At 39.7% G+C, this 26,250-nt stretch overlaps 1 protein-coding gene across 5 annotated transcripts in view; it reads left to right on the top strand.

The window, feature by feature from the left end:
- LOC117312170 (T-lymphocyte surface antigen Ly-9-like) overlaps positions 1–17,069 on the top strand; it is a 35,103-nt gene extending 18,034 nt beyond the window's left edge. The window contains exons 2-6 of one of the 5 annotated variants that reach the window (XR_004526425.2): positions 2,872–3,032; positions 4,057–4,274; positions 10,406–10,456; positions 11,000–11,044; positions 15,674–17,069. Coding sequence is in view for 3 of the 5 variants with exons in the window: in XM_033855847.2 (XP_033711738.1) it covers positions 1,960–2,081; positions 2,872–3,032; positions 10,406–10,456; positions 11,000–11,044; positions 15,674–15,793 (499 nt within the window). In the remaining 2 variants the exon portion in view is untranslated. Of the gene's footprint in view, positions 1–1,959; positions 2,082–2,871; positions 3,033–3,066; positions 3,893–4,056; positions 4,275–10,405; positions 10,457–10,999; positions 11,045–15,673 lie in introns of those variants that run through there. The other 4 variants (XM_033855851.2, XM_033855856.2, XM_033855847.2 and 1 more) reach the window with 4 other exon arrangements.
- The last annotated feature ends 9,181 nt before the right edge of the window (positions 17,070–26,250 follow it).

The following is a 26,250-nucleotide window of genomic DNA, read 5'->3' as shown; positions in this document are numbered from 1 at the left end:
GGGCGTGATTAGCTCACGGACATTCTTCTGATTGGTTGGTGGTGAGGTAATCGGGAGTCAGCATCATCAACGTCTGGTTCCAACCAGTCTGGGGTCTATGTGCTTGTGGGCAGCATCCAGTTAACTTCTTCCACCTGATGGGGATTTCAGTATCTGCAACACAGCTCAGAGGGCATGGCTCAGAATATTACCTATAGTTCTTGAGGAAGAACTAAAGGTCCTTGACTTTATTTAATGGCTAGAGTATTATTATTTTGTCTTGCTTGACTGTTTTTCTTTCTTTCTGTGTTTTCTCACTTTTCTGATGAAATTTGTTCTTTAACTAAAGTTTTACTACAGACAAAAGGCAGGCAGAGGACATGGGTGGGGGTCTAGTCTGAGAAGGCCTGCTTGGTTACAGGATGAATAAACCTACAAAGAAATGTTAAACTCATTCAGTGTTTATTGTTGCTATTAACAATTCTGATATTATTACTATCTTAAAACTGTATATATTTTTTCCAGGATAAAACAAACACATTTTTACATTAGTGCTGTTAGGAACCAAGACATTTTCTTGTGAAAGAAAGAGATATGTGTAAAATCAAAGAATTTAAATAGAAAATGGAAGAATACAAATTTTTGTTCCATTTTTTCTTTAAAGAATATTTCCTAATTCCGTCCACTGAAAATGTCTGTAAGCAATGACAATCCAATACCAATGAGTATGCTTAGAGACAAAATTGTGGTGTCTAAGTAGCATTCCCCCATTAAAGGAATAAGGGATCTTTTGAGGAATGGCTGCTTTTATGTCTGTGGAAGTTTATGAACAAGTTGAACCTGGAATACCTTCTTGTGTAAGAATTCAAAGAAATTATAAAAGCCTAATGCAGACTTCCCTGGTGGCGCGGTGGTTAGGAATCCGCCTGCCAATGCACTGGGGGACACCAGTTTGAGCCCTGGTCCGGGAAGATCCCACATGCCTCGGAGAAACTATGCCCGAGAGCCACAACTACTGAGCCCACGTGCCACAACAACTGAAGCCCATGTGCCTAGAGCCTGTGCTCTGCAACAAGAGAAGCCACCGCAATGAGAAGCCTGTGCACCACAACAAAGAGTGGCCCCTGCCCGCCACAACTAGAGAAAGCCCGCACGCAGCAATGAAGACTCAACGCAGCCAAAAATAAATAAATAAATAAAATATTTTTTTTAAAAAAGCAATGTTTAAAAAAAAAAGAATTAAAAAAAAAAAGCCTAAAGCAGCCATGTAGAAAGAACAAAGGAACCAACAAGCAGGGTCTCACATTGACCTAAGATGAGAAAATTTAAGCATCAAAGTAATAATTGCAGTTGACACACATTGCATATACAAAAATTCATGAGTTTATAACGGTACTTAGAAAGAGTGAAAGATAGAAACCTCCCTCAAAAAAAAAAAAATAAAGGAGGAGGTGAGGGGCACTGACTTCTGTAGATTAGAAGATATTTATGAGGTCCAATAACAAAATGCAACACAAGGATCTTGTTTAGATTCCGATTAAAGCAAAACCAACTACAAATAGTTTCCTGCCATTGGGAGAACTCGGAATACAGACTAGATATTATATAATACCAATGAATTATTTTCATTTTTTTAGTTGTGATAATGGCATGGAGATTATGTAAGAAATGTATGTATATTTTAAAACATACGTTGAAATACGAAGATGATGGCATGATATCTAGGACTGTCTTTAAAATGGGGGTAAGAGGAGAACTTAACTTTTAAAATAGCTTAACAATCCCATCAAAACCATTTGTTAAAGCATATCAGGTTCTCTAAAGTGCCATCTTCATGTCTGTGAACTCTTCCTGACTTTAAGGACAGAATCTGAGGCAGATGTCAGGGCCAATCAAGGGATGTGCTAGGGATGTGCTTAGCAAAAATAATGCGCGTAGGAACTAACAGCATCTCATCGTGTTATCTGTGCTGTGAAACAGAACTTCCTGTTCTCTTGTGCCTTCCTCTTATTTCCTTGAGCTCTTCAGGGCAAATCAGCTCAGTCCTGCCAGCATGAAACCTGCTCAGCTTCTCCTCTTCCCCCTGCTTCTCCAGTCTCCAGGTGAGTGGGTCAGAGGCTCCTCCCCCATAGCTTGACCTTCCAAGGGGCAGAGGGTCCACGTGGGCGCTGCCTGGGAAGGACTTTCCCAGAATTGAGAGCCCCTTGTCAGAGAGATTGAGAGACCAGGCAGAAAAATGTGGGTCAATGACTCAAGGACATGAGAGAAAAAGACCTATTAAATAGTGAAGGAGAGAAAGAAGGAGGAGGAAAAGAGAATATTGGGGGTACATAGAATCATGACATTGTGAATGTCAGAGTTGGAAGGCTTTACGTTTTATCTCCATTATTTTATAAAAGAGAAGAGGCCTGGAGAAATCAACAGGCTTCTCCAAAACTGCACAGGAAGAGGCAGGATCCTCTAGAGACTGTCATCTAGAGATCGTTATACCATACACCACTGAGCCACCAGAACTACAGTGATATCAAAACCCCAGCTGTGACGTGGGAGAGTATTTCATAAATAGGAAGTCATAAGAGTTAAAATTTAGGGATAAGGAAAAAGAGGGGCTGGGCAGGGTAAGGCTGGGCCCTGACTTCCCCTGCCATCTCCCTTCTAAGCTTCCAGGGCCAATAGCCCTCAGTAGGACCCCAATCCCCAGGTTGGAGAACATGATCCCAGCAGGAAGGAGAGTAAGCATTGCTCAATTCCATCTCCAGCCAAAGCACCACCGCTAGGTCTCACATTCTTTGGGGCCCCAACCTGGTAGGGCTGTGACTGACTTGGAGACTTAGGGAAAAGGGAGGGTATCAGCGCCAGTTTTTATAGTCATTTCCTTCCTTGTGTTCACAGTTTCACAAACCAGCTCAACCCCATTGATTGTGAACGGGGTCCTGGGGGAGTCTGTAACTCTCACCCTGAAGTTTCCTGTGGAAGAGAAGATCACGTCCATCACCTGGCTTCATGATGGAAAATCTATCGTCTTCACAGAACCAAATGAAATGCTAAACCAGGTGACTGACCCAAAGCAGAAAGATCGATTGAATGTCACCGAGTCCTACTCCTTGCAGCTCAGCAACCTGATGATGGCAGGCACAGGACCTTACAGAGTCATAATAAGCACACCGACCTCTTCACTGTTTACCAGTTATGATCTGAGGATCTTCAGTGTGTAAGGGCACAGAGGACCAATTCCCTACTGGTCAGGGTGAATAAGGCCATCCTCTATGCTGCAGGGGTTGGGGGCTAGATGGCCCCTGGTAGATTGTCCCTTGGTTTCACTCTTTTGGGGTGTCCAGAACCTCTCTTAGGTAGATCTTTCTCGTCCCTTTTCTTATTCTTTTTTGTCCTCTTCAGTTGTCAGCAAAGTCTGGCTGATGGCCCTGGTTGTGGCTGGTTAAAAAGCATCACACAACTTGCTTCTTCCTCTATTCAGCCCCTTAAGGGCTGGAATTGGAAGAGTCAGCAATCTTTTCTCCAAAGGGTTGTGGATTCCTTGCTATGTTCTCTCCCATTTATTCCCCGTGTCCTCTCCTCCTGGGATGGCCTAGTAAGGCCCCTTATTGCTATTTTTATCTTTTAAAACTATTGCTTCAAGCAGAGTGACTGCCAAGGCCTCAAGTTCAAGTGGATTCCTTCATCTGTGAGCACAGCACCTGTAATGTCACCTTGAGATGTTCTGTGGAGGCAGGAGGAGAGAACACCATATATGGGTGGACACCAATGGGACCAAGGGCCATTCTGCCCCAGGAAGGATCAGTCCTCAGTGACTCCCAGAACTCTTGTGATCTGAATTGGACCTATACCTGCACACCTATGAATCCTGTTAGCAAGAGTATCTCTAGCCTCAACCTTGTTAGGCAGCTTTGTGCAGGTAACTGACCCCTTCTAGCCTTTCTAGGGCTTCTGGGAAATGCTTTGAGAATCTTTAGAAAGAGCTGGAGGGAGTAGATGCCACCTCTCAGCACCTACCAACAACACCCCTTCCACTTATACACACATGCTCTGATCCCTCTCACTCTACTTTCTCTCTTTCAGGTTCTGAGGCAGCTGCAGGCACTTTCTTCCCAGTGACATGGACTCTCCTAGGGAAGGGGCTTCTTCTCCTTATATTCCTGGGGGTACTAGGAACTTGGTACATCCAGACACAGGTGCTCAGAAAACCTTTTATGTCACCTCAGGGCAATGAAAACTGCTAGTGCCCCAAGGAGAGCCAGGCTGTTTCCTGGATGAGACCATCACTCCTCCATGGCTCAGTTAAGTCACATTTACTGACATGTAGTCCTTTCAAGGTGTGGTACTATAGATTGTCAAAGGTCAATGGGATTTTTATCCCATTCGTATCTTGTCATGTGTGAACCCATGTGCATGCACATTGCATGAGAATGAGGAAGTTTGAGTAAGAAAGGATAAAATAACTTCATAAAAACCCTATGTCATCTATTCTAAGAAGAATTTTCCCCAATAATTTAAGGTTTCGGAAATCAAGGTGAGTCAAAACATTAGTGTGTATAACTAAAAGAGATAGGGTGCTTTTCTCTTGAAGGGCTTTTATTAAAATGATCCTGCATTTAAAAATAAATGGTGTCTTAGAATTCTTAAAATACTGTAGCTGTAATCCAAAGGCAGAGTTTCCTATAGAGGAACATACAGATTTGAGGACTGAAATTTCTAAAGTATAGGGCATTTTAAGTGAACTTTCAAGAATGCTGATGGTTGGAGATGAGAGAAGAGGGGCCAGTCAGGGCCATGCTAGCCCATTGGAGTAAAATCATAATCATCAATAATCTCCAACTGTAGGTAAGTGCTATAATATGTTATGGTGAACACCAGAAACTAATACAACATTGTAAATCAACTATACTTCAATTAGAACAAAAAAAGAAGACGACCCTAAGAGGGACTGAGTAACTTTGCCCAACTCATACAGTTATAAGTGATGAAGTTAGATAGGTTGAGTGACTTAGTGGATCAGTAAGGTGCAAATCTTACTAATCTAAGTCTAAGATGCAGCAGCAAATAGACTCCTAAAGTTTCAGTAACATACACAGTAGATTTTATGTCTTGCTAACATAAAAGTCCTGGATGGAAGTTCACATCAGCAGACCAGCTTGTTTCCACATGGTCTTTCAGGGACCCCTGCTGACATTGCATCTTCAACACACTGCTCCCCATGGCACCCTTGGCATCAATACTGCAATCTGGGGAAAGTGAGCACTGAGGCCACACCTGGGAGAGTCCTAGGACCAAGCCTGGAAGTGGCACACATTATTTTGGACCAAATTTCATTAAAGACAACATAATTATATAGCCATACTTAAGTGAAAGAGAGTTTGATAAGTCATCTAAATGTATGCCCAAAGAGGAAGTTGATTTTGGTGGCTAAAACATACTAAAATAATGTTTCTCTTAAAAAGCTAAACTTTAGCATTGGATGGTGACCAATTCAACAGAAATTCCAATGGGGTGTGATAAGTAATATGTTGGAGGAACTGTGGTGTTGGAGGAATATGTGGTGCAGAACAAGATTGTACGATGAGGGACCTAATCTACTGTAGGGGATTAGGGAAGGTCTTTCAGAGAACACTTTTAAAAAATGTCCTTAATAATTTTTTATTGTGGTAAAATACTTACAATTTACCATCTTAACCACGTTTAAGTATATAGTTCAGTGGCAATAAGTACATTCATGGTGTTGTGTTCCATCATCATCATACATTCACAGAACTCTTTATTTGCAAAACAGAAATTGTACCCCTTAAACAGTAACTCTCCATTCCCCCTCCCACCTGAGTCCCTGGCCACCACCATTCTACTTTCTGTCTCTATACATTTGACTACTCTAGGTGCTTCAGATAAGTGAAATGATATACTATTTGTTCTTTTGTGACTGGCTTATTTCATTTAGCATAGAGTCCTCAAGGTTCATCCAAGTTGGTGAATTTCCTTCTTTTTAAGGCTGAATAATGTTCTATTTTGTGTGTGTGTGTGTGTGTGTGTGTATCATATATATCACATTTTGTATTTTCACTCATCCATCAGTGGACGAGTTGGGTTGGGTTTCTTTCACATTTTAAGGTGTATCTGAGCACATTACTTTGCATTCATTCTATCATATGCTTGATAGAATGGTTAATCACTCTATCATATGCTTGATTGAAACAAATAAAAAACTCACTTCAGTTCTACACTCAAAAAAAAATGCATTCCTCTCTACTTCATGTCACTCCTATTTCATACCACAATTACTTTTGTGGTACTTTTCTTACTGTTTTCAAGTTAATCTCCTTTTTGTCTTTCTCCGTTCCTAAGTTTTGAATGCCTCAAGACCAAATTTCTCTTTATATCCCCTGGTGCCCAGCTAGCATAGTTCCATACACACAGTAGGTGCTTAGCGAAGTTTGCCATCAGCAACCCTACTTTCTCCTCTCCTGTCCTGGATACCCTCACTGGGCCTGTCTCAGGCATTTCCTTGACACACATATCTCGCTGTTGTACTACTCATCTCCTTCACCAGTCTGTCTTCTGAATTGTCCCATAGTTCCCCTGATGAATTGAGATACTGGAATGTACATTAACAACAGGGGAATAGGAGACTTTCTCCCAAGTAAAATATAGCATCTCCCAAGTATAAAACCTTTTTTTTTTTTTTGCCTGGGCCCTCAGAGACAGTTCAGTTGCCTCATTGACTAACCCAAGGATAACTCCAGGTTGTACTGAAGCTCTCTCTAGCACTTGAAATTTAGATAGAATTTCCTCGATCCTTTAATTTAATGAGCTGGGGAAACATCCCCAAGATTTCTACAAATCCCCAAGAACTTTCTCCTGGAGAGCAGAAGGAGTTAGGAGCATCCTGAGAAGCTGGCATGTGTATATCATATGTGTAAGGCTGCAGTAGGTGTCAAGATAAAATGGTACAGTTGATGGAGCTGTCTCATGAATAGGATGGGGGCATGGATGGGATCAGGAAGGGTGGCATGATACAAAATACTGCATCTAATTTGTAAGAGCAGAAAATATTTCACAAAGGAGTGGCATTTGAGATATTGATCTTGAAAGATGGAAAGGCTTTTTTCAATAGGAGGAGGAATACAGGTAATGGATAACATTATTGTTATTTATTGAGCATCTCCTATATTCCAGGTGCTTTGTGTGCTAACTCAATAAATATCCCCAACAATAGTAGGAAGTGGGCATGGTTACCCCTATTATTCAGATTAAGAAGGAATTCCATTACATTAATATTATATTTCCCTAGTTTTTTTCTCTCTCTAAATGTTACTACTGTCGAGCTAGTCTCCCCAAAGCTGGAGATTATTCAAAATTCCTTCTCATTTATCCCTACATCCAATGATTAATCATGTTCTTTCCATCTAAATAGTCTTGTATCCATTCCTTGCCATCCATATGCATGACATAACTTAAGTGTACACTCTCATCATCTTTTCTGAGTGGTTCAATTATCTCTCTGCTAAGTCATACCTCTAGTTTTACCCCTTCCAAATCACCAGCATGATCTTTCTGAAATTAAAAAATGATATTTATTTTCCTACTGGAATGTATGAGTTAAGATGGTTTACATTGCATATAACAGAAAACTTATCTCAAGTTGATTCAATAAGGAAATTCAATAGGGAATGTTGGCTTATGTAACATGAACTTCAGAGGGAAGGTAGACTTCAGTGTTGACTTACTCTGGTGGTTCCAGTACTGTTTCCCTGCAGTTCTCTTATGTCTGCCTTTCCCACTGTGAATTTTGTTCTTCAGGCTGGTTGCAAGGTGACTGCAGCAGTTTTGGTACTCACAGTTACAATATGATGTTCATGGAGAGAGAAAAACACTGCCTCTTCCTTCCTTTCTTAGGAGAGAGAAAACTTTACCCAGAAGCTTTCAGCAAATTCAAATTTCATTAGAACCTATTTCATCATGTGTACAACTCCTGAACCTGTCTCTCTGGTTAAGGGAATCCATCCACGGATTGGTTTAGAGATCCTGAACCAACCACTGGCAAGGTGTATGGAGTTATTAAAATAGCTTAGAGTATTCATGACCTGCTCCCAGAGACAGGGGTCAATCTTCATGCCATTTGGATGGCACACGATGGAGGTGGTGCAAATTTGATATTGAGTAGAAAATCATGAGATCATTAGCATAGGTAGGATGCAAATTCCTTAGCCCATCTGAAAAGGGCTTTTGAGTTTTGGCCTCTGCATGTCTCTCAGGACTATTTCCCTTCTGCTTTTCTTTGCATACATAAGATCCAGCCATATGGAACTACCTGCACTTCCCCAAAGAGAACATGGTCTTTCAAATGACCCCATTTTTATATATTTATATTTACATTTACATCTATGTCTATATTTATGCCATATATTTTCCACTTCCTGGAATACCAGTCTCCTTTGCTTAACTGACAAACATACCTTCAAGATCAAACTTAAATACCTTCTCCCATATGAAGCCTTCCTTGATCTCTTGGACAAGTTTGACCAATAACTCCTCTGTGGCTATAACTGTACCTAGTTCACACTTCAAACATTGCTCACTTTTTTTGCAATTATTTGTTTTCTTTTTCTCCTCAACAAGATTGTGAGCTCCTAGAAGGCAGGGTCTATGTCTTCTCTGTTTCTCTCTCTACTGCCTAGTAGATTTCCTAGAACATACTATTCTCTTGAATGAATGAAGCTTGCCCTCAACATCACTGTTTCCCCTCACTTTGTAGGCTCCCCTTGCCTAGTTTTCCTAGCCCTGGCCAGGCTACCCAGTGCTGCCTTGCTGGTCCTCAGATCTTGTATTATCACAGTTTGGTATAAGACCTATACTGGGTATGGCTCCCAGGAGCAGTTATTTCTCTAGTTGGGTAACTCTCCAGGTAAACTAATCCACTTACAAGTGCTAGTGGTAAAGGCCCCCTCCCAGATTTGTGCTTATTTCTTTCACCATGTCCTTCAGTGATAATGTCTCTGCCTCTCTGCCTGCCCTTTGAGCGTCTCTAATGGGCATTGGTACCAGGCTGGAGGATAAATTTGGATTCATCACTGGATTACTGCGATAGCCTCCTACTATCTTTCTGCGTCTTGTTTTGCCCCTTTTCAGCCTATTCTCAATACACTCATCAAAGTGATCTTTTAAAAGTTTAGTCAGATTCATGTCTTTCTGTTGCTCAAAATTTTGCAAATGGTTTTTCCTTTCACTCACAGTAAACATCAAGGACCCTACTGGGCTACAGAGTCTGCATGACCTGTTCCCCTACACCTCCTCTCTCTGGCCTCACCTCCTACTCTGCCTCATGCTCACTCTGCTTCAGCCACACTGGCCTCCTAATCACTCCTAAACACACCAGGCACACCTCTGAACCAAAGCCTTTGTACTGGCTCTTCTCATTGCTGGACTGCTCCTTCCTCATTCACACGGATAATTCTCTCACTTCCTCCAAGTCTTTGTTCAAATGTCATCTTCTCACTGAGGCCAACCCTTACTGCTTTTTGCAAAACTGCAGCTTCCTGCATACCACCTCCATGAACTCTTGGTTCTCCTTACTCTGCTTTTTCTTTTTCATTTTTACCATTGCACTTATAGCTTTCACATGTACTATGTAATTTACTAATTTATTTATTAAGTTCATTGTTATTGTCTGAGTGGGGTAAAACGTAAGCTGAACAAAAAGTCAGGGATCTTTATTTTGTTCACTGATATATCCCAAGTCCTAGAATAGTGACTGTTCTATGGGTGTATCATACATGTATGTGGAATGAATGAATGAAAGAATGAATGAGTGGATTATCCAGACACCTTTTTTTTTTTGACACCTTTTTCACAGTGGTCCTCCTGAGAGCAAAGAGGACATGGATTTGCAGAATGCAGTGGTAGAATACTTTTTTTTTTATTTTATTTTTTTTGCGGTACGTGGCCCTCTCACTGTTGTGGCCTCTCCCGTTGCGGAGCACAGGCTCCGGACACGCAGGCTCAGCGGCCATGGCTCACGGGCCCAGCCGCTCCGCGGCATGTGGGATCTTCCCGGACCGGGGCACAAACCCGTGTCCCCTGCATCGGCAGGCAGACTCCCAACCACTGCGCCACCAAGGAAGACCCTAGAATACATTTTTGATACTCACTAAACGGAGTTATATTCGCAGAAAAAGCTCAAAACACAAACCACTCATATCTTATTACCCAAACTCACAAGAAACTTGCAAGATGTATCATTTGAGCAGTGCTACTGTGAAACACCGTGCATTGAGAATGTTCAGCCAAGCCATTCACATAGATTCTACACCCACTGTATCCATTTCTTCCTCTCTTTAACACTTTACAATCCAGCTTCTGTTTCTTTAATGACTGTATTTATGCTGTGCTTATACTCAGTCTGATTCTATGATTTTTTTAGTTTCCCAAGGCATCTGCTGAGAACCTCCAGTTTAAGAACTACTTCTCAAAGGTAAGAACTCTGTTGTACTACTTTTTTTTTAAATCCCTAACACCTAATACAGGATATTGCACAGAGCAGGTATTCAATAAAAGTTCACTGAATGCATGAGCGGAGTCTCACCCTCTTTCAGTACATTTTCTGCATTATACCACATGAATGATTTTACAACATATTTGATGTGCATGGCTTCAGCGTCCTTGAATGACCTCAACTCTAAATACATATACCTCTGAAACCCAAACTCCTATCAAAATATAGAACTTTACTGGACTTCCCTGGTGGTCCAGTGGCTAAGACTCCGTGCTCCCAATGCAGGGGGCCTGGGTTCGATCCCTGGTTAGGGAGCTAGATCCTGCATGCATGCCACAACTAAAGATCCCGCGTGCCACAACTAAGACCAGGTGCAGCCAGAGAAATAAATAAATATTTGTTAAAAATATATAGAACTTAACCATCATCCCTAAGAGTTTACTTGTGTCCCATCTCAGTTAATTCCTGCCCCCATGCCCACCAGAGACAATCACTATTCTGATCTTTCTTTTTTTACTATAGATTAGTTTTGACTGCTCAACAGTTTTCTATAAATGGAATCATAAGGTAAGTATGCATTTTTGTAAGGCTTTTTTTCATTCAGTATAATTTTGCCAATATCTTATTTAGGATATCTGCAATTATGTTCATGAATGAGACATAAATTTCCTTTCTTGAACTGTCCTTCTTCTGGTTTTAGTATAAAGATTATTTCTTCTCTCCCCATGTTGGTTTCTCCCTTTTGCCCAACAGCTAATACAATGATTTATACATAGTGAATGAAAAAATATCTAAATAAATGGAGCTATAATAATTTCATAGTTGTTCTGCTCTAGCAAACTCATAGTCCGTGTCAAACTCTAAGGCTGTTCATAAAAAGGAACAAAATTGGGTCATTTGTAGAGATGTGGATGGACCTAGAGACTGTCATACAGATTGAAGTAAATCAGAAAGAGAAAAACAAATATTGTATATTAACGCATGTATGTGGAATCTAGAAAATGGTACAGACGAACAAGTTTGCAAGGCAGAAATAGAAACACAGACGTAGAGAAAAGACATATGGACACCAAGCGGGGTGAAAAGGGGGTGGGCTGACTTGGGAGATTGGAATTGACATATATACCCTAATACGTATAAAATAGATAACTAATAAGAACCTGCTGTATAGCACAGGGAACTCTACTTCACTTTGCTGTACAGTAGAAACTAATACAACATTGTAAAACAACTATATCCCAATTTAAAAAAAACAAAAATTCTAAGGCTGCTCAGTTAAGAATGGCAATACCATTAAATTGAACACTGGAAAGTTAGTCTTGACCAGATCCCTATGCCAAACTTGTTAATAACAATCAAATTATAATTTTAATAATAATAAACGAAACATTTTTACTATATATTGCAGCTTACACTACTAGTTGTCACACAGTATTCATCCATGGTTAACACCTTTAAAGCAGTGGCCACTCTGAAGTGCATTTTAACATTTTAACCAGGACAAAACAGATATTTATTCAGATTAAAAATATCTCCCTCACAAGGAAGAGAAAAAATTTTTTGTAACTATGTGTGTTGACAGATGTTAACTAGACATTGTGGTGATCATTTCTCAATATATACAAATGTTGAATCATTGCACTGTACATCTGAAAACTAATATAATGTCATATGTCAATTATAATTTTAAAAAAAGAGAGAAAGAAAAGCTCCCATAGAGTCCATCACTGCTTGGTAACTTCTGAGACTGTAACTTATCGCACATGGAAAATGTCAGGCAGAAGTCACCAGTGGGTCCTGAAATTTTAGTCCAGTCAATAATCTTGTTCTATAAACCTCATGCAAACATCTATTTGGTGTCCCAGTCCTTCCTGACATCTGTCTTAGTCAAGTCACGCTTCTGTAACGAAATACGATAAACTGGATGGCTTATAAACACCAGGAATTTATTTCTTCCAGTTCTGGAGGCTGGATGTCTGAGATCAGTGTGCCAGCGTGGTCAGGTTTTGGTGAGAGCCCTGTTCTGGGTTGTAGACTGCCAGGTTCTTGGTGTATCCTCACATGGTGGAGAGCAGAGCACAGGAAGCAAGCTTTTGTGACTCTTATAAGGGCACTAATCTCATGCATGAGGGCTCTATCCTTATGACATCATCTAATCCTAATTATTTCCTAAAGGTCCTGTCTCCTAATACAACACACTGGGGGTTAGGGTTTCAACGTATGAATTTTGGGGGGACACAAGCATTCAGTCCATAACAGCACTCATTCCCTCCCTGTATACCCAAAGCAAAGGGGGTGGTGAATATATAACAGACAAGCCCACAGATATTTCTTGAGTTCTATTATTATCAGCTATAAGAAACACTTCCTTCCCTGGCAATTCATGTGAGCATAGATATAAAAAGCTACATAGAATGAATATCAATGGAATAATATTAGCAAGAGCCCTGCAAAAGATTAAAGAGGGGAGACCCTGACAGGATGGCATCATCAAAGACAGAAAATTTCACGGTGGAGGAGAACTTGGAGCTGAGCCTTTAGAGAGTGTTTAAGCTTTTGTGGTACACAGAAGATTCCAAGGAATACACAGATTACAAAGTGCTTTCATACACAGACCTGTGAGGTAGGTTTCATTACTATGAAGGCTTCTATCCTGGCTACCTAACTCATGGACTGAAAAAATGGAATGACCTAGAACTAGAATGACCTAGAAGAAGATAAGTGGACTGCCAAATGAACTGAGTGTGAAAATATCTTCTTGATCTGGGTGTCACTTACCTGGGTGTTTTTTTTTTTTTAACATCTTTATTGGGGTATAATTGCTTTACAATGGTGTGTTAGTTTCTGCTTTATAAAAAAGTGAATCAGTTAAGGGTGTTTTTACTTTGTGAAAATTCATTCATCTATAGACACACAACTTGGACATATTTCTATATATGTTATTTTTTTATTATTATTTTTTGCGGTATGCGGGGCTCTCACTGTTGTGGCCTCTCCCGTTGCTGAGCACAGGCTCCAACGCGCAGGCTCAGCGGCCACGGCTCACGGGCCCAGCTGCTCCACGGCATGTGGAATCTTCCTGGACCGGGGCACGAACCCGTGTCCCCTGCATCGGCAGGCGGACTCTCAACCACTGCACCACCAGAGAAGCCCTATATATGTTATATTTTAATCTATAATTTTACTTCAAAATACTTCTTCATTTAATTTACATATTAGAAAATCATCTTTACATCTCTAGAAGACTTAAGGGGGTTGGTCATTCACAAATTGGAATAAATTGGTTTATCATTAGTGTTACCGGAGCCCAGTATAAGCTAGCTGTGTAACTTTGGGCAAGTTACTTAGCTTCTTAATGCCACAGTTTCCTCGTCTGTAAAATGAAGACAGTAATAGTATATCCACTTTAAGGAGTGGATCTGAAGATTAAATTAGTTAATGTAGCAATATATAAAGTGTGTATAGCAATGCCCAGCACATATAAGTATTTTAAAGAAAGAAAAATAAAAAGTAGGTGTTCTTGGCTTATTTCACTCTTGTAGTCACAAAAATCTAAATCAGAGTTTACAACTAGGTTCCATGGAAACTTCACATGTGGCTTCAGCAAGAAATTGTGATCGAAAACTTATCATTTTTGTATGTCGTGTGCTGCTCAGTACTAGTGTTTACAGTGAGGGATGGTGACCCAACAGCCCTACTAGCAATTTCATTAAGAGGTCTTTTGGTCCCACTGGTTGGCGCACAGTAGGACCATATTCATTAAATTGACTTATTCTCGGTTTTCAATGTGGTAATTGGTGAGTGCTGACCACATGGAAGGGAGGACTGTAGGCTTGATGATGTCAGCCTCTCCTTTCCAAATTGCCTCCCCCTCAACCTCCTCTTATAAGCCACCAAGCCACCAGCTGCCTTAAAAGTGGTGAGCAAACTCTACTAGCGTAATAGAGAATCACAGGGAAACTTTCATTCTAAAGAAGGAATTTTGGTATGTCACAACTCAACTGTTCCCTGCAGCTTTGCTACTGTTGTAAACATTGCAAAATATGGATTATCTGTTGGAAGCCAATTGTATTGTAAAGTTTTCATATTTCTTGCAATTTTCTCATTTAGTTATATTTTTATACCCTTCCATTTTATATTATATTAACAGTTATGTTTTACCAACACGACCAATGATCACATGACAATTTTTGAAGATGAGTCATAAGATAAAAGAGTAAGGGTTTAGACCTAGGCCTGTGGAAAGTTCGGCTGAGGTCAGTGACAAAAATTATAGTCATTTGAATAATTTCACTGCACTGGTGCAATAAAGGACATAAAAGAAGTCCATCTTTACAGTAAACGCTGATTATCAGTGGGTTTTACATAGGCTGGTAATCCAAGTTGGCCTAGACCGTTTTGGTAGGCTCATAATGACTCTTAAAAATAGGTCCACCTCTATTCCCCAGAACTTGTGAAATAGGTCCACTTCTATTCCCCAGAACTTTCACTTCGGAAAAAGGGTCTTTGCAAACATAACTGATGATTTTAAGATGAGGAGATTATCTCGTATTATATGGTGGTCCCTAAATGCAATCACATGTTCTTGTAAGAGGGAGACAAGAAGGAGAGTTGATACAGAGAAGGTGATAAGAAGGCCGAGCAGAGTTAACATACTCAGTTTCCAGGGATATCTTTGGGGGCTATTATTCGGTCTACCGCATGTAGTATGAGAAACTGAGAAGGTTCCACTCTCAAACAGTACAACAAATCAACATAGTAATGACAAGTCACATGATACTGAAGAGGTTTTGTGTAAAAAACTGAAGAATGAGAATATCTTTATCCAGGTTGATGAGTTAACAGGTTTCAGAAATAAATATGCTGTAGCACTTGTAAGATTTTTTTAATGATATATTTAAGAAAACATTTTCTGCTGCAAAGGGTAGAACAAAACAGGAAAAGGCCAGGAAATATTGTGTCTTTGTGTCTAGAAAAGATAGTTATCTTGGAGGCACTCTATTGGCCAGTATAACTAGTGGTGTCCCATCGATGGCTGGTTCCATATGAGGTTTCATCCTTTGTTGTTTAAAAAAAAAAATGCTGATGTTATCACAGCAGACTGCCTTCTTCAAAGAGAGGTGCTGTTGAAAAACTCTTGGAGATGATACAAAAACTTATGGTGATGTTACAAAAATGCTTAATTTTATTAAACAGAGACCTGTTCACTCAAAAATGTTTAAAAGCCTGAGTAAACACCCAGACAAAGAACATATCTCCTGCTACACACAGATATCTGTTAGCTGGCAAAGGAAGACTTCTCAACAGGGGGCTTGAGCTGAAAGGTGAATTGCAGGACGCTTTCAAGAAAATAGGAGGCCAGATTTTGCTGGGGGCTTTGAAGATGAAGAATGGCTACAGAAACTAACCTTCTTAGCAGACATTTTTGATCCCACGAGCAAGGTGAATTAAGTCTCTTTAAGGTCCTGAAGAAAATATATGGACTTAGGTGACAAGATTCTTGTATTTAAAAGGAAATTGAGTCTTTGGAAAAATCACATTGTAAAAGGAAATTTCACACTGTTTTCACTGCTGCTTGGGATTAGAAGAAACCAGCGAGTTTCAAGTCTTACTAAAAATGACCTGGAAGTACTAGAGAAAAAACTGAACAGTTTTTTTTCTTTTTTCCAATCCAAATGGATGACTGGGTGAGGAACTATTTTTTTTTTCCCTCTGAATCTTCTGTGCTTGGCTTTGAGAGAAGAGAAAGTACTTTGTGATCCACAATCTGATCACACACAAAAGATGAGATGTACTGTCTGACCCCTAGACAAGTTTTGGATTTTGGCAAAATAAGGGTATCTCGCCATTCATAGAAAAACAATAAACATTTTGCTGCAGTATTCAACTACTTACATGGGTAAGAATGTTTTTTTCTGGTATGCCAAGCATCAAGAGGAGGGACAAAAATGATATTATTTTATTTATTTTTAATTAATTTTTATTGGAGTATAGTTGCTTTACAATGTTGTGTTAGTTTCTGCTGTACAGCAAAGTGAATCAGTTATACATATATCCCCTCTTTTTTGGATTTCCTTCTCATTTAGGTCACCACAAATCAAAAAATGATCTCATTTCATTTAAAAATGAAATCCATTCATGCTTGTCTCAAGTTCAACTGAGAATTAAATATTTGTTTAGCAAAAAAAAATCTAGCACAGATTAGACATTAAAGAAATAAATTTTACACCTGAAACTAACACAAAACACGACGTTGTAAATCAACTACAATTTAAAAAATTTTTTTTAAAAAGGAAAATTTTTTCTGCATTTGTGGTTTCAAAAATAACACGTTCATACAAAAAAACAAATTAACCAATCATGTATATAATAATTTTGTTACTGCTACATTTGTGTTTGAGCCAGATCATGGCACTCGGTAAGAAAGTATTTTTAAATTCTTGTGTAAATTTGTATCTTAAACTAGATTTTTATTCAGATTGTTTGGCTTATGATTTTAATAGCTTAACTATTCAATAAGTGTTAATAAAATGTCATGTTGTGGATGATGTTAATTAAAATAAATGTATAGCTTTTATTTAAACTAAATCAACCAAGCCTACCTTTAGAAAAATTGTCTCATTTTGGCTTAAGTCAGTTATTCAACAAAATTCATTGCCTGCCTTATGAATTTTAAAAAATTATGAAAAGAAAAGAAAGATTGATTTAAAAAAAGATAAGCTAAGCTTAACTCCCTATTTTTTTCAAGAAAGTTTGGCTAAAAAGTAATTTTTAGTTTTAAATAGGTGGAAAACTACTCTTCTCCGGGAACTGTTCCACAGAGTACACCTCATTAGCATCTCACACAGTAGGAATTTATTATAAGACTTTTAGGCCAAGTTGGGTTAGGTTAAAAAAAAAAAAGTCAAGGGCATTTAAACAAAGGAAAAACTTTGGAAATTTTGGGAAGTTTTCTCTATCTACACTAATGACTTTCAGTAGAGTTGTGATCCTTTGTGGGGAGGGAGAACCACACAAAAAATACAGTAGTAATTGGACCAAAATAAGTAAATCTGCAGGAAAACATCATTCTCTTCTAAACAGAGCATTGACCATTATTATCTACACCTTCCTGATGGCGTAAGCCAGAGATTTAATAATTTCTCAGTAGGGCTTCCTTGAGACCTGAAAATTATTTCCGGGATTTCTCCAGGGTAAGAAGACTGAGAAAGGCTGGTCTCAACAGTCAGTTGGCCTCCTCCCCCTGATCTCATGTATTAGTCAGGATCTAGTTAGGGGTCAGACACCACACTAGTAATTTGAGCAGAGAAAATTTATCGTAAAGAATTATTAAGTAGTAAAAGGTAGTTAACTAAAAGGGGGAAAAGAGGACACTAAAGAACACAAGAATAGAAAATACAGGAAGCAGCTACCACCTCCAGGGTTAAGGGAAGGAATGTCCAAGGAGGAAACAAAGACTTTGGAAGAGGGTACCCACCATACAAGGTTGAGGTTCAGATACTGTTGGAGAGAGCACGGCCACAGCTTACCTGTAGGGCAGCAAAGAAATTCGCTGGGCAAACTCACTGGAGGGTGCGTTCTTTCCGGCCTTTCTCATGTCACTTGCAGCCACACTGGAGGAGAAAAAGAAAGCACCCCAGAAGCAGGGAGAGAAGCCCCATTCTCTGGCAGGGTCCCTCCAAGTGCCCTCTGTTATTAACAGAGACAGCTGGCAATGGAGAAATGTTCACAGGGTCCTGCTCCAGTGTCCCAAAGCAGGTCAAAAAAGGATGGATGTGAATCAGAGGCAATAAATTGATAACTGGCACATCTCACTGTATCTTCACGTATCTTGCTAAGCAAGGCATTGTCTCCCAAGTGTACTACTTAGTACATTCTATTTCTGTTAACAGAGCATGAAGAATATTTCCAAGCATATATCATCACATAATTATATCTTCATAAACTTTCTAGCTGAATAAATTGAATGTAGTTATTCCTTAACCGAATACATTTCCCATCCTCCTAATATATTTCTATTCTGATCAGTGAAAACCATCAGATATGAAGTAGTTTGTTCTTTTCACAGATAGCTTAAGTTGAAGGCTTTATGGAAGTGTTATTTTCAAGCTTTTAAAGCCATATGATTTTGCACATGATACAGCTACAACAGCTTAAAATTTTCACTTTCATCTTTACTCTCAAGTAATAAGAGAATACTTTTAATACCTGATGACTTGAGATTTTTTTGTGTGTGAAATAAAAGAGCTAGGGAGTATTGACTTCCAAAAGAATCATGTCTAGTCTACACTGAACATCAGTGCTTTACGATGCGCCACTGTTCAGTAGTTTCACCAAGGGGTTTCTTGTGAAGCCCTACCTGAACTTACTAATTTGTAACTCACGTGGCTCTCGCATTTTTATATTATATTTGCTTTTTATACCTGATTTACTAGAATATTTCTCTCATGCTCTTTTTGATATCCATTATATTTTGCCTAATTTATGTGTAGGTGTGTTATTCCATTAGTTTCCGATACCACATGTGTAAAATAAACACATACACAGAAAGTATCTTCCCTTAGGCTTGCAAAATTCTTTATACAGAAGACTAATACAGGAAATCTTTATGGTCTATAAAAAAAAAGAGTAAAATTTACATGTAAAAATCATACATCTAAAAATTTAAGTTGTTTTGATATAAAAGTAAGAATTTATAGAAAGGTGCCTGCTTTAATAGTGTCTGTTTCAGAATCAGCAGTTTTTCTGATTTTTTAAATTCACTAAAATCATTTGTCATTGAATTTTGTCTAGAGCCTTGGTAGTAACAACAATCAGAAGACTACAAAAAATCCTTGTTTTTGGTAAAGGTGTGGAAAGTGACTATGGCCACCAAGTAGCAACTAATGAAGATTTCATGTCTTGTGAGAAAATTTTTGGAGAATGTAGTTTTCTGACAGGGCCAATGTGGCAAGTTAAAATCATACTAGTGGCATTAAAAACAGAATAGCTTTAAGGGTAATATCTTAGGTTCATGATCACCTGGGGAGGGGAGGGGTTTGGAGGGATCAAGTATACCCATTCAATAAAACACACTGGCTAAATCTCAAAGAAAACAGCTCAAGATGGGGCTCAAATATAAAAAAGAAGAGGTTTTCCCACTGAACCAGTTTAATTGCCTGCCTACTACACCATCTGCGTCTCTGGCTCTCATCCTTATTCACTGGGTCTGCTGAGGGGGTCCTAGTAGTGCTTACCACCATTCTAGAAAATAGAACAGATGAGGTCATAGCACCGTCTGTAGGTCCCAACCAGGAAGACAGTTTTAGAATCTTCAGTCTGATTCTCCCAGGCATTTTAGGGGTCAACGTGGTAAATAATTTGAAATCCAGAGAAGAATAACTAACATCTATCGCGTGCTTATTCTGTGGCAACCACTATGCTAAGCTCTTTAAACACAGTATTTCTTTTAGTCGCCATAGTAACCCAATGACGTTTTAATGTTGAAGAACCGGAAGTTTAGTTAGGAGAAGTCACTTGACCAAGATCACACACGTGATGGCAAAGTGGTGAATCCAGGGTTAGAAGCCAGACAATAGAACTCCAGAGCCTAGGCTTTCAACCATCACTCTGGATATCTTAATACGTCATCTACAAAGAAATGGTATTACCTGACTATCAGTTCTGCTGAGGTCTGCTAAATGCTTGCAGGGCAGAGATTTTAGGTGATGATTACTGAATATATTAGAGACACTTTCTTCTTGAGAAATTTCATTTGCTAATTTATGGACTTTTCTCTTTAAGAATTTGCTAACCCCACACTTCCCCCAACCCCACATCCTCCAACTAGAAAAGTTTACTGCCTCTACCTTTCTGACTTTTTAAGGTAGGCTCTGTTAACGCCCTATGTAATGGGCTGAGGGTCAGAGCTTGGAATTGCCCTGCTACCATGTGGAGAGAGGTTGAACGCTTTAGTAAGAGAGGAGCAAGATCTGCTTTGGGGAAAAGGAAAACGTTCTCCTCGTCTTTCACTCATCCTTATCATAATTAAGGATTGTTGCTGTTCCTCATTAGGCTTGGGATGGGTGTAGGTAGAATACAAACCTATCTTTTTCCACTGGACACCAATTAGGTTTCTTTGTCAAAATCTCATCAATTTGTTCTGTATTATAATACAGATCCAGGGCTTCCCTGGTGACGCAGTGGTTGAGGGTCCACCTGCCAGTGCAGGTGACACGGGTTTGAGCCCTGGTCTGGGAAGATCCCACATGCTGCGGAGCGGCTGAGCCCATGCACCATGGCGGCTGAGCCACAACTGCTGAGCCCACATGCCACAACTGCTGAGGCCCGCACACCTGGAGCCCATGCTCTGCAACAAGAGAGGCCACCACAGTGAGAAGGGGGCCTGCGCGTGGCAGCGGGGACACACATAGCCAAAAATAAATAAAATAAAACAAGTAAATAAAGGAGAAGAAGAAAAAAAGAAAATGCATCGTTTTAAAAAAATTTTTTTAAAAATACAGATCCAGTGTAACCAAAAAAAAAAAAAACCCAAAACTTCAAACTGCTCTCACTCTGCATCCATTTCTCCCCAAAAGAATAAATATGATATAAAACTGTATTAAAAGATATAACATTAAAATATATAGTACCCATATATGGGCATAGCAAGGATCAGTAGCTTAATATCACACATGAACCCATGAAACAAAAAGAGTTTAATGAAATTTGCTCAGGCTGTAAGAACCAGAATAATAATTCATAAGCAGTGTCTTAAAATTTCGGAGGAAAACTGTTAGTACTTGAAGCAATATTAATGCAGCTCAGTGCAAATTAGTAATTAAGGCAGTTTGTTATATTAAGTAAAATAGTGACAAGTGATGATTTATATCTCTCTTTTGTGATTTTCATTATTTCAGGATCAGGAATAAAAACACATCACTTTTGAATCTAGAGACAATTGTTAATTTTATATAACTGTTTATGCAATTTCTGGATTATCAAGGCCTCTGATTTTCCTTGGTTTGTCTGATTATCTTTTCACTGTTTATTAACACTCCCACCAGAAGGTGGAGAACAGAGCAGAGAGGCTGGGAAGTCCACATCACCTGAACGTCACTGTCTGCAAAAGTGGCTTTTTAAGAGGTGGACCTGGGAGAGAAAGGAAAGGAAGAGAGTGAAATGAATGGCCTGAGAGTGTTGAGAAGAGACTGTAGGAGGACAAGAGTGGGAGCAGAAAGACCAGTTAGGAGGTTATTTCAATAATCTAGGCAAGAGGTGATGGAGGCTTAGAGCAGGCTGGTAGCTGGGAGATGGTTAAAAAAAAAAAGTGGTTGAGTATATTTTGAAGATGGTAGAAAGATAAGAGTCAAAGGATGAGGCCAGGGTTTTGGGGCTGACTGGGGATAAAGATCAGGAATATAGTTTTAAATATATTAATCTCGAGATATTAATAAAGTGTTGACTTGGCATTCCCCAGTCAAAATTTTCAGGACAAATAGTTGCTGGGGCCAGTTGACAAGAGTGACATTGAGGCATACCCCCCTCCCCTTACCTAGCCTTTTCCTCAATAGTGTATACAGTGCAGAACTGCCTGCAAAATATTATCTAAAAGCCAGTTCAAATCAAGAAATCAAGATCTATCTTGAAGATAGATAAACACTCTGCCCTCCATATTCACGGTTTCACATTCACGATTTTCAGTCTTCTCTGGGGTTGGTAGAATCTGCGGATGTGGAACCCGTGGATACAGCAGGTCCTCTGGACTACAGGATTTTATATAAGGGACTTGAGCTTCCTGAATTTGGTATCAGCCGGGGTGTTAGAACCAATTCCTCTGCCCCCTGGTGGATACTGAGGGACATCTATATACCATTCCATTTAAATCGACCCTCCTTTTCAATACACTTCTCATTGAAGTTATTTTCTCTTCCAACTTTGACTTCTTTTCTCTTCCCTCTTGGGATGATGATACCATACCACCTTAATGGTAAAGCTTGGGGTCATCAGCATTTTTCAGTTCATCAGATCACTTTCCCACAATCATTTTCTTAACTTTCTCCAATCTCAAATAATGAACTTTTCCTTATGCTCTAAGCATAGTTCTTCACTTGTGCTTTTTTTTTTCCTCGTTAAACTTGTCTGTCTCCCTCACCAGACTCTGAGTTCTTTGTCCAGGGAATTATAGTAGTTCTTTATAAATTTTTATTGAAGTCGGGAATAAATGAATAAATGGTTTCAAGCTTTCTGGATTTGGGTCCCACAATCCTCTCTCTCGAATATTCTCTCTCTCCTGATGTTAAGGCCAAGACTAGACTGATTTTCATTAATGCTTGAGTAATAAGTGTTTCTACTATTTAGACCCACCTATATTATTAAGCACCCATTTTTCATACAAGAGTTGGTTGGAGACTTACACGATCTTCTGTTTGTGACTTCTCCACTTCTGCTGCCTTCATCTCTATAGGAAAATAATAATAATACCATGTTTTATAGCTTTCAAACTCTTTTCAAGCATAGTATCTTGTCGTATCCTGACAGGAATGAGAGTTGGAAAAGGCATACCTCACCACAGGCATATCTGAGTTGATTTCTCTCCTTTTATATCCCTTCAATTTATTCTTTTGGACTTTTGATCCCAAAGTAGTTTGAAGAAAAAACCATCCCTGTTATGTTTTGACATGCTTCCTTTGAGAAGATAACTTCAAAGGGTAATATAGAGTTCTAGATAGGAAACAATAATTTTGTACAGTTTCTATAAAGAGCTATTGTTTATCAAAGATCCTTCATGATGTAACAGCTCACAGTAAGTGCTCTATAAAGTTTAGTTTCCATATTTTCTCAAAACAATCTCTCCCTTTTGATCACAGGTTAGTCTTTTTCTCCCCAAGTCACTCTACCTCTCCTTGGGCTCTGCTGCTGCAGCTCCAGGGTCAATGGACCTGCCTAGCTCTCTTGTGCCATTTGGCCAAGGACGGTAATCCTAGTGACCCTGGGATTAGACCTGGTGGGTGAATCAGTTGTCCCTCTCAGCTACCTGTTTTACAACCTGGAGAAAAAAAGCCTTCCTATCTCTGTTTTCCTCTGAGTTTGGGAGACTATTTCTGCAGTGCTTTGTGACATGGCTCTAGGGCCTCAGAGGCTGTAATTTCTCCATTGTAACAGAGGGAACCAATGCACCCTCTAAATTTAAGTTCCTCCCAGATCTCTTGAGTCACCAGTAGCCTCTAGTCCATTAAGATTTCAAATTCAAATATTTGGAGGTGATGGAATTCCCTGTCATATCTGGCTCACACTGACTTTCCCGAAAGTGCCTGCAAGATGCATCCTGCACCACATTATCCTCCTCCATCTGAAGGGCAGTAAACTTGAACAGGAAAAGAAGTGTGATTCAGGTCCCTCAGATACCACAAGGGGACAGAATACCTGGAGGAGGTATTTAGTAGTATCAAGAAACACAGTTAGTTATCTGTAGCATCTTTGCAGTCCACTGAGGAGGAGTCATGATGAGATGATAAGAAGGTTCTATTTTGTTCTAGTGGGCACTCTAAGTCTAAGCATAGGTAAGTGAAAAGAGCAAATCTTACTGAGAGCCCACTGTGTCTCAGGTACTTCATAAGATAATCTACATTTGTTGTTTTATTTAATTATAACAAAGCAGACATTTCATCCCATCTTAAAATTAGCCAAGGAAACAAGGTCTAAGAGAGTTTGGCTAGTTTACTCAGGGACACATAGACAGTAAGTGGTAGACTGAAATCAGGTCTGACTCTGAAGCTAGGGCTTGGTCTCTAGACCTATAGCAAAAGGACCAGTCAGAGGGCCTGGCTCAGCCTCCTTCTAAAGCTGCTTGTGACATTGACAGGGATGTGGGAATTGAAAAGGTGGGAAGTGTCATGACAGACCACCAACTGGTCCACTTACTTCAGGGTGTAGAACAAGGAAATGAGAACAAAGTCTCTTGAAATACCAGGAAGAAATGGGTTCTATTATAGGAATCCTCAAGTGGCCAAAGTTTATGACAATCATTGTGCCTTAGTCAGTTCAAGCTGCTATAACAAATAACCACAGACTGGGTGACTTAAACAACAATCTATTTCTTATGATTCTGGGGGCTGGAAGTCTGAGATCAGGGTGCCAGCATAGTCAGGTTCTTAGTGAAGGCCCTCTTCTTGGTTTATAAACTGCCAGATTCTTGTTGTACCCTCACACAATGGAAAGCAGAAAGAGAAAGCAAGCTCTCTTGTATCTCTTCTTATGAGGGCGCTAATCCTATCATGAGGGTTACACCCTCATGACCTAATTACCTCTCAAAGTCCTTATCTCCAAATACTATCACACTGATGACTGGGGTTTCAACATATGAATTTGGGGGCACACAGACATTCAATCCGTAGCACACTGCAAAGAGATATTGTTCAGGAGAGAAGAAAGAACAGGTTAGAGAGGGACAGTAGATTCCTTACAGTTAGAGCCTGCAATTCCAAGTGAGCCTCTGGTATTTCCTGCCCTTTACCAGCCACGTGGAAAGAAAAGGATCTAATCAGAAAGACAATAGGAGTAAGGAAAGTAAAGGGAAAAAGGAAATCTACAAGGTGATCTTGCAAGAAAATTTACAGAAGAGAAAATTAAAATATCTAATAAAAGTATGAAAAAGGTGTACACTACTAACAACAAGAAAAAATAAAAACTAGGGCTTCCCTGGTGGCACACTGGTTGAGAGTCTGCCTGCCAATGCAGGGGACGCGGGTTCGTGCTCCGGTCCTGGAGGATCCCACGTGCCGCTGGGCCCGTGAGCTGTGGCTGCTGAGCCGCTGAGCCTGTGAGTCTGGAGCCTGTGCTCCGCAGGGGGAGAGGCCACAACAGTGAGAGGCCCGCATACTGCAAAAAAATAAATAAATAAAATAAATAAAAATAAATAAATAAAAACTATATCAAAATATCATTTATTACTTATAAAATTAAAAAGAAAAAATTTTAATCATAATACTTTATAATGATATGGGTATGGTAAGTTACACACTGACTGCTAATTAGAGCATAAATGTATACAACTAGTCTACAAAGCAATTTTTCAACAATGTTAAATTTTGCAGACATTAATTTATTCCTTTCTAGTTTAGTTTTTTCACTGCTACATTATAAATTACTCCACAACTTAGCAACTTAAAACAACAATAAACATGTTTTGTCATAATTTCTGCAGGATTGAATTCAGAAGTGGCTTAGATAGGTGGTTCTAGCTTAGGGGTCTCTCAAGAGTTTGCAGTCAGGATTTCAGCCAGAGCTACAGTCATTTGAAGACTTGCCTGGGACTGGATGCTTTTTGTTGAGGCAGCCACAGGCAAAGTAGACTAAGAGGAGACAGAGGCCTGAGCGTCCAGAATTATAGCCACTAGTGCCCATAGGTGTGGAAGTGGTGTTAAACCCTTTCCTTTAGTAACTGGGATATTTCCTCTGGGATCCCGGCTATGAGAAATGTAGGCGGGGTTTTATTTTCCTAGGTTCCCAGTGCTGAGGTGAGGTGCCTCAACAAGAAAAAGGATCAGTTTTAATTCAGGTGACGTGTGTGAAAGCGGTTTACATTGGGCCTGGAACAGTGAGAACTCAAGAAAGTTTCACAACTCTCAACCTCAGTCCCTTCCTCCAAACCTTAATTCCTCTAATCAACTCTAGACCCCGCCCCTTCTGGGCCCGCCTCCTTCAGCCTGCAGGATTGGCTCTTCCTCCATTTCCGGCTTCTGGGACCACCCCCACCCCACCCCCCCACCCCCACCCCCCCACAGCAACTACGG

Source organism: Tursiops truncatus, chromosome 1, assembly GCF_011762595.2.
Source record: "Tursiops truncatus isolate mTurTru1 chromosome 1, mTurTru1.mat.Y, whole genome shotgun sequence".
Taxonomy (NCBI): domain Eukaryota; kingdom Metazoa; phylum Chordata; class Mammalia; order Artiodactyla; family Delphinidae; genus Tursiops; species Tursiops truncatus.
Note: the sequence above shows the minus strand (reverse complement) of the source record. Positions and strands in the feature narration are given on the sequence as shown.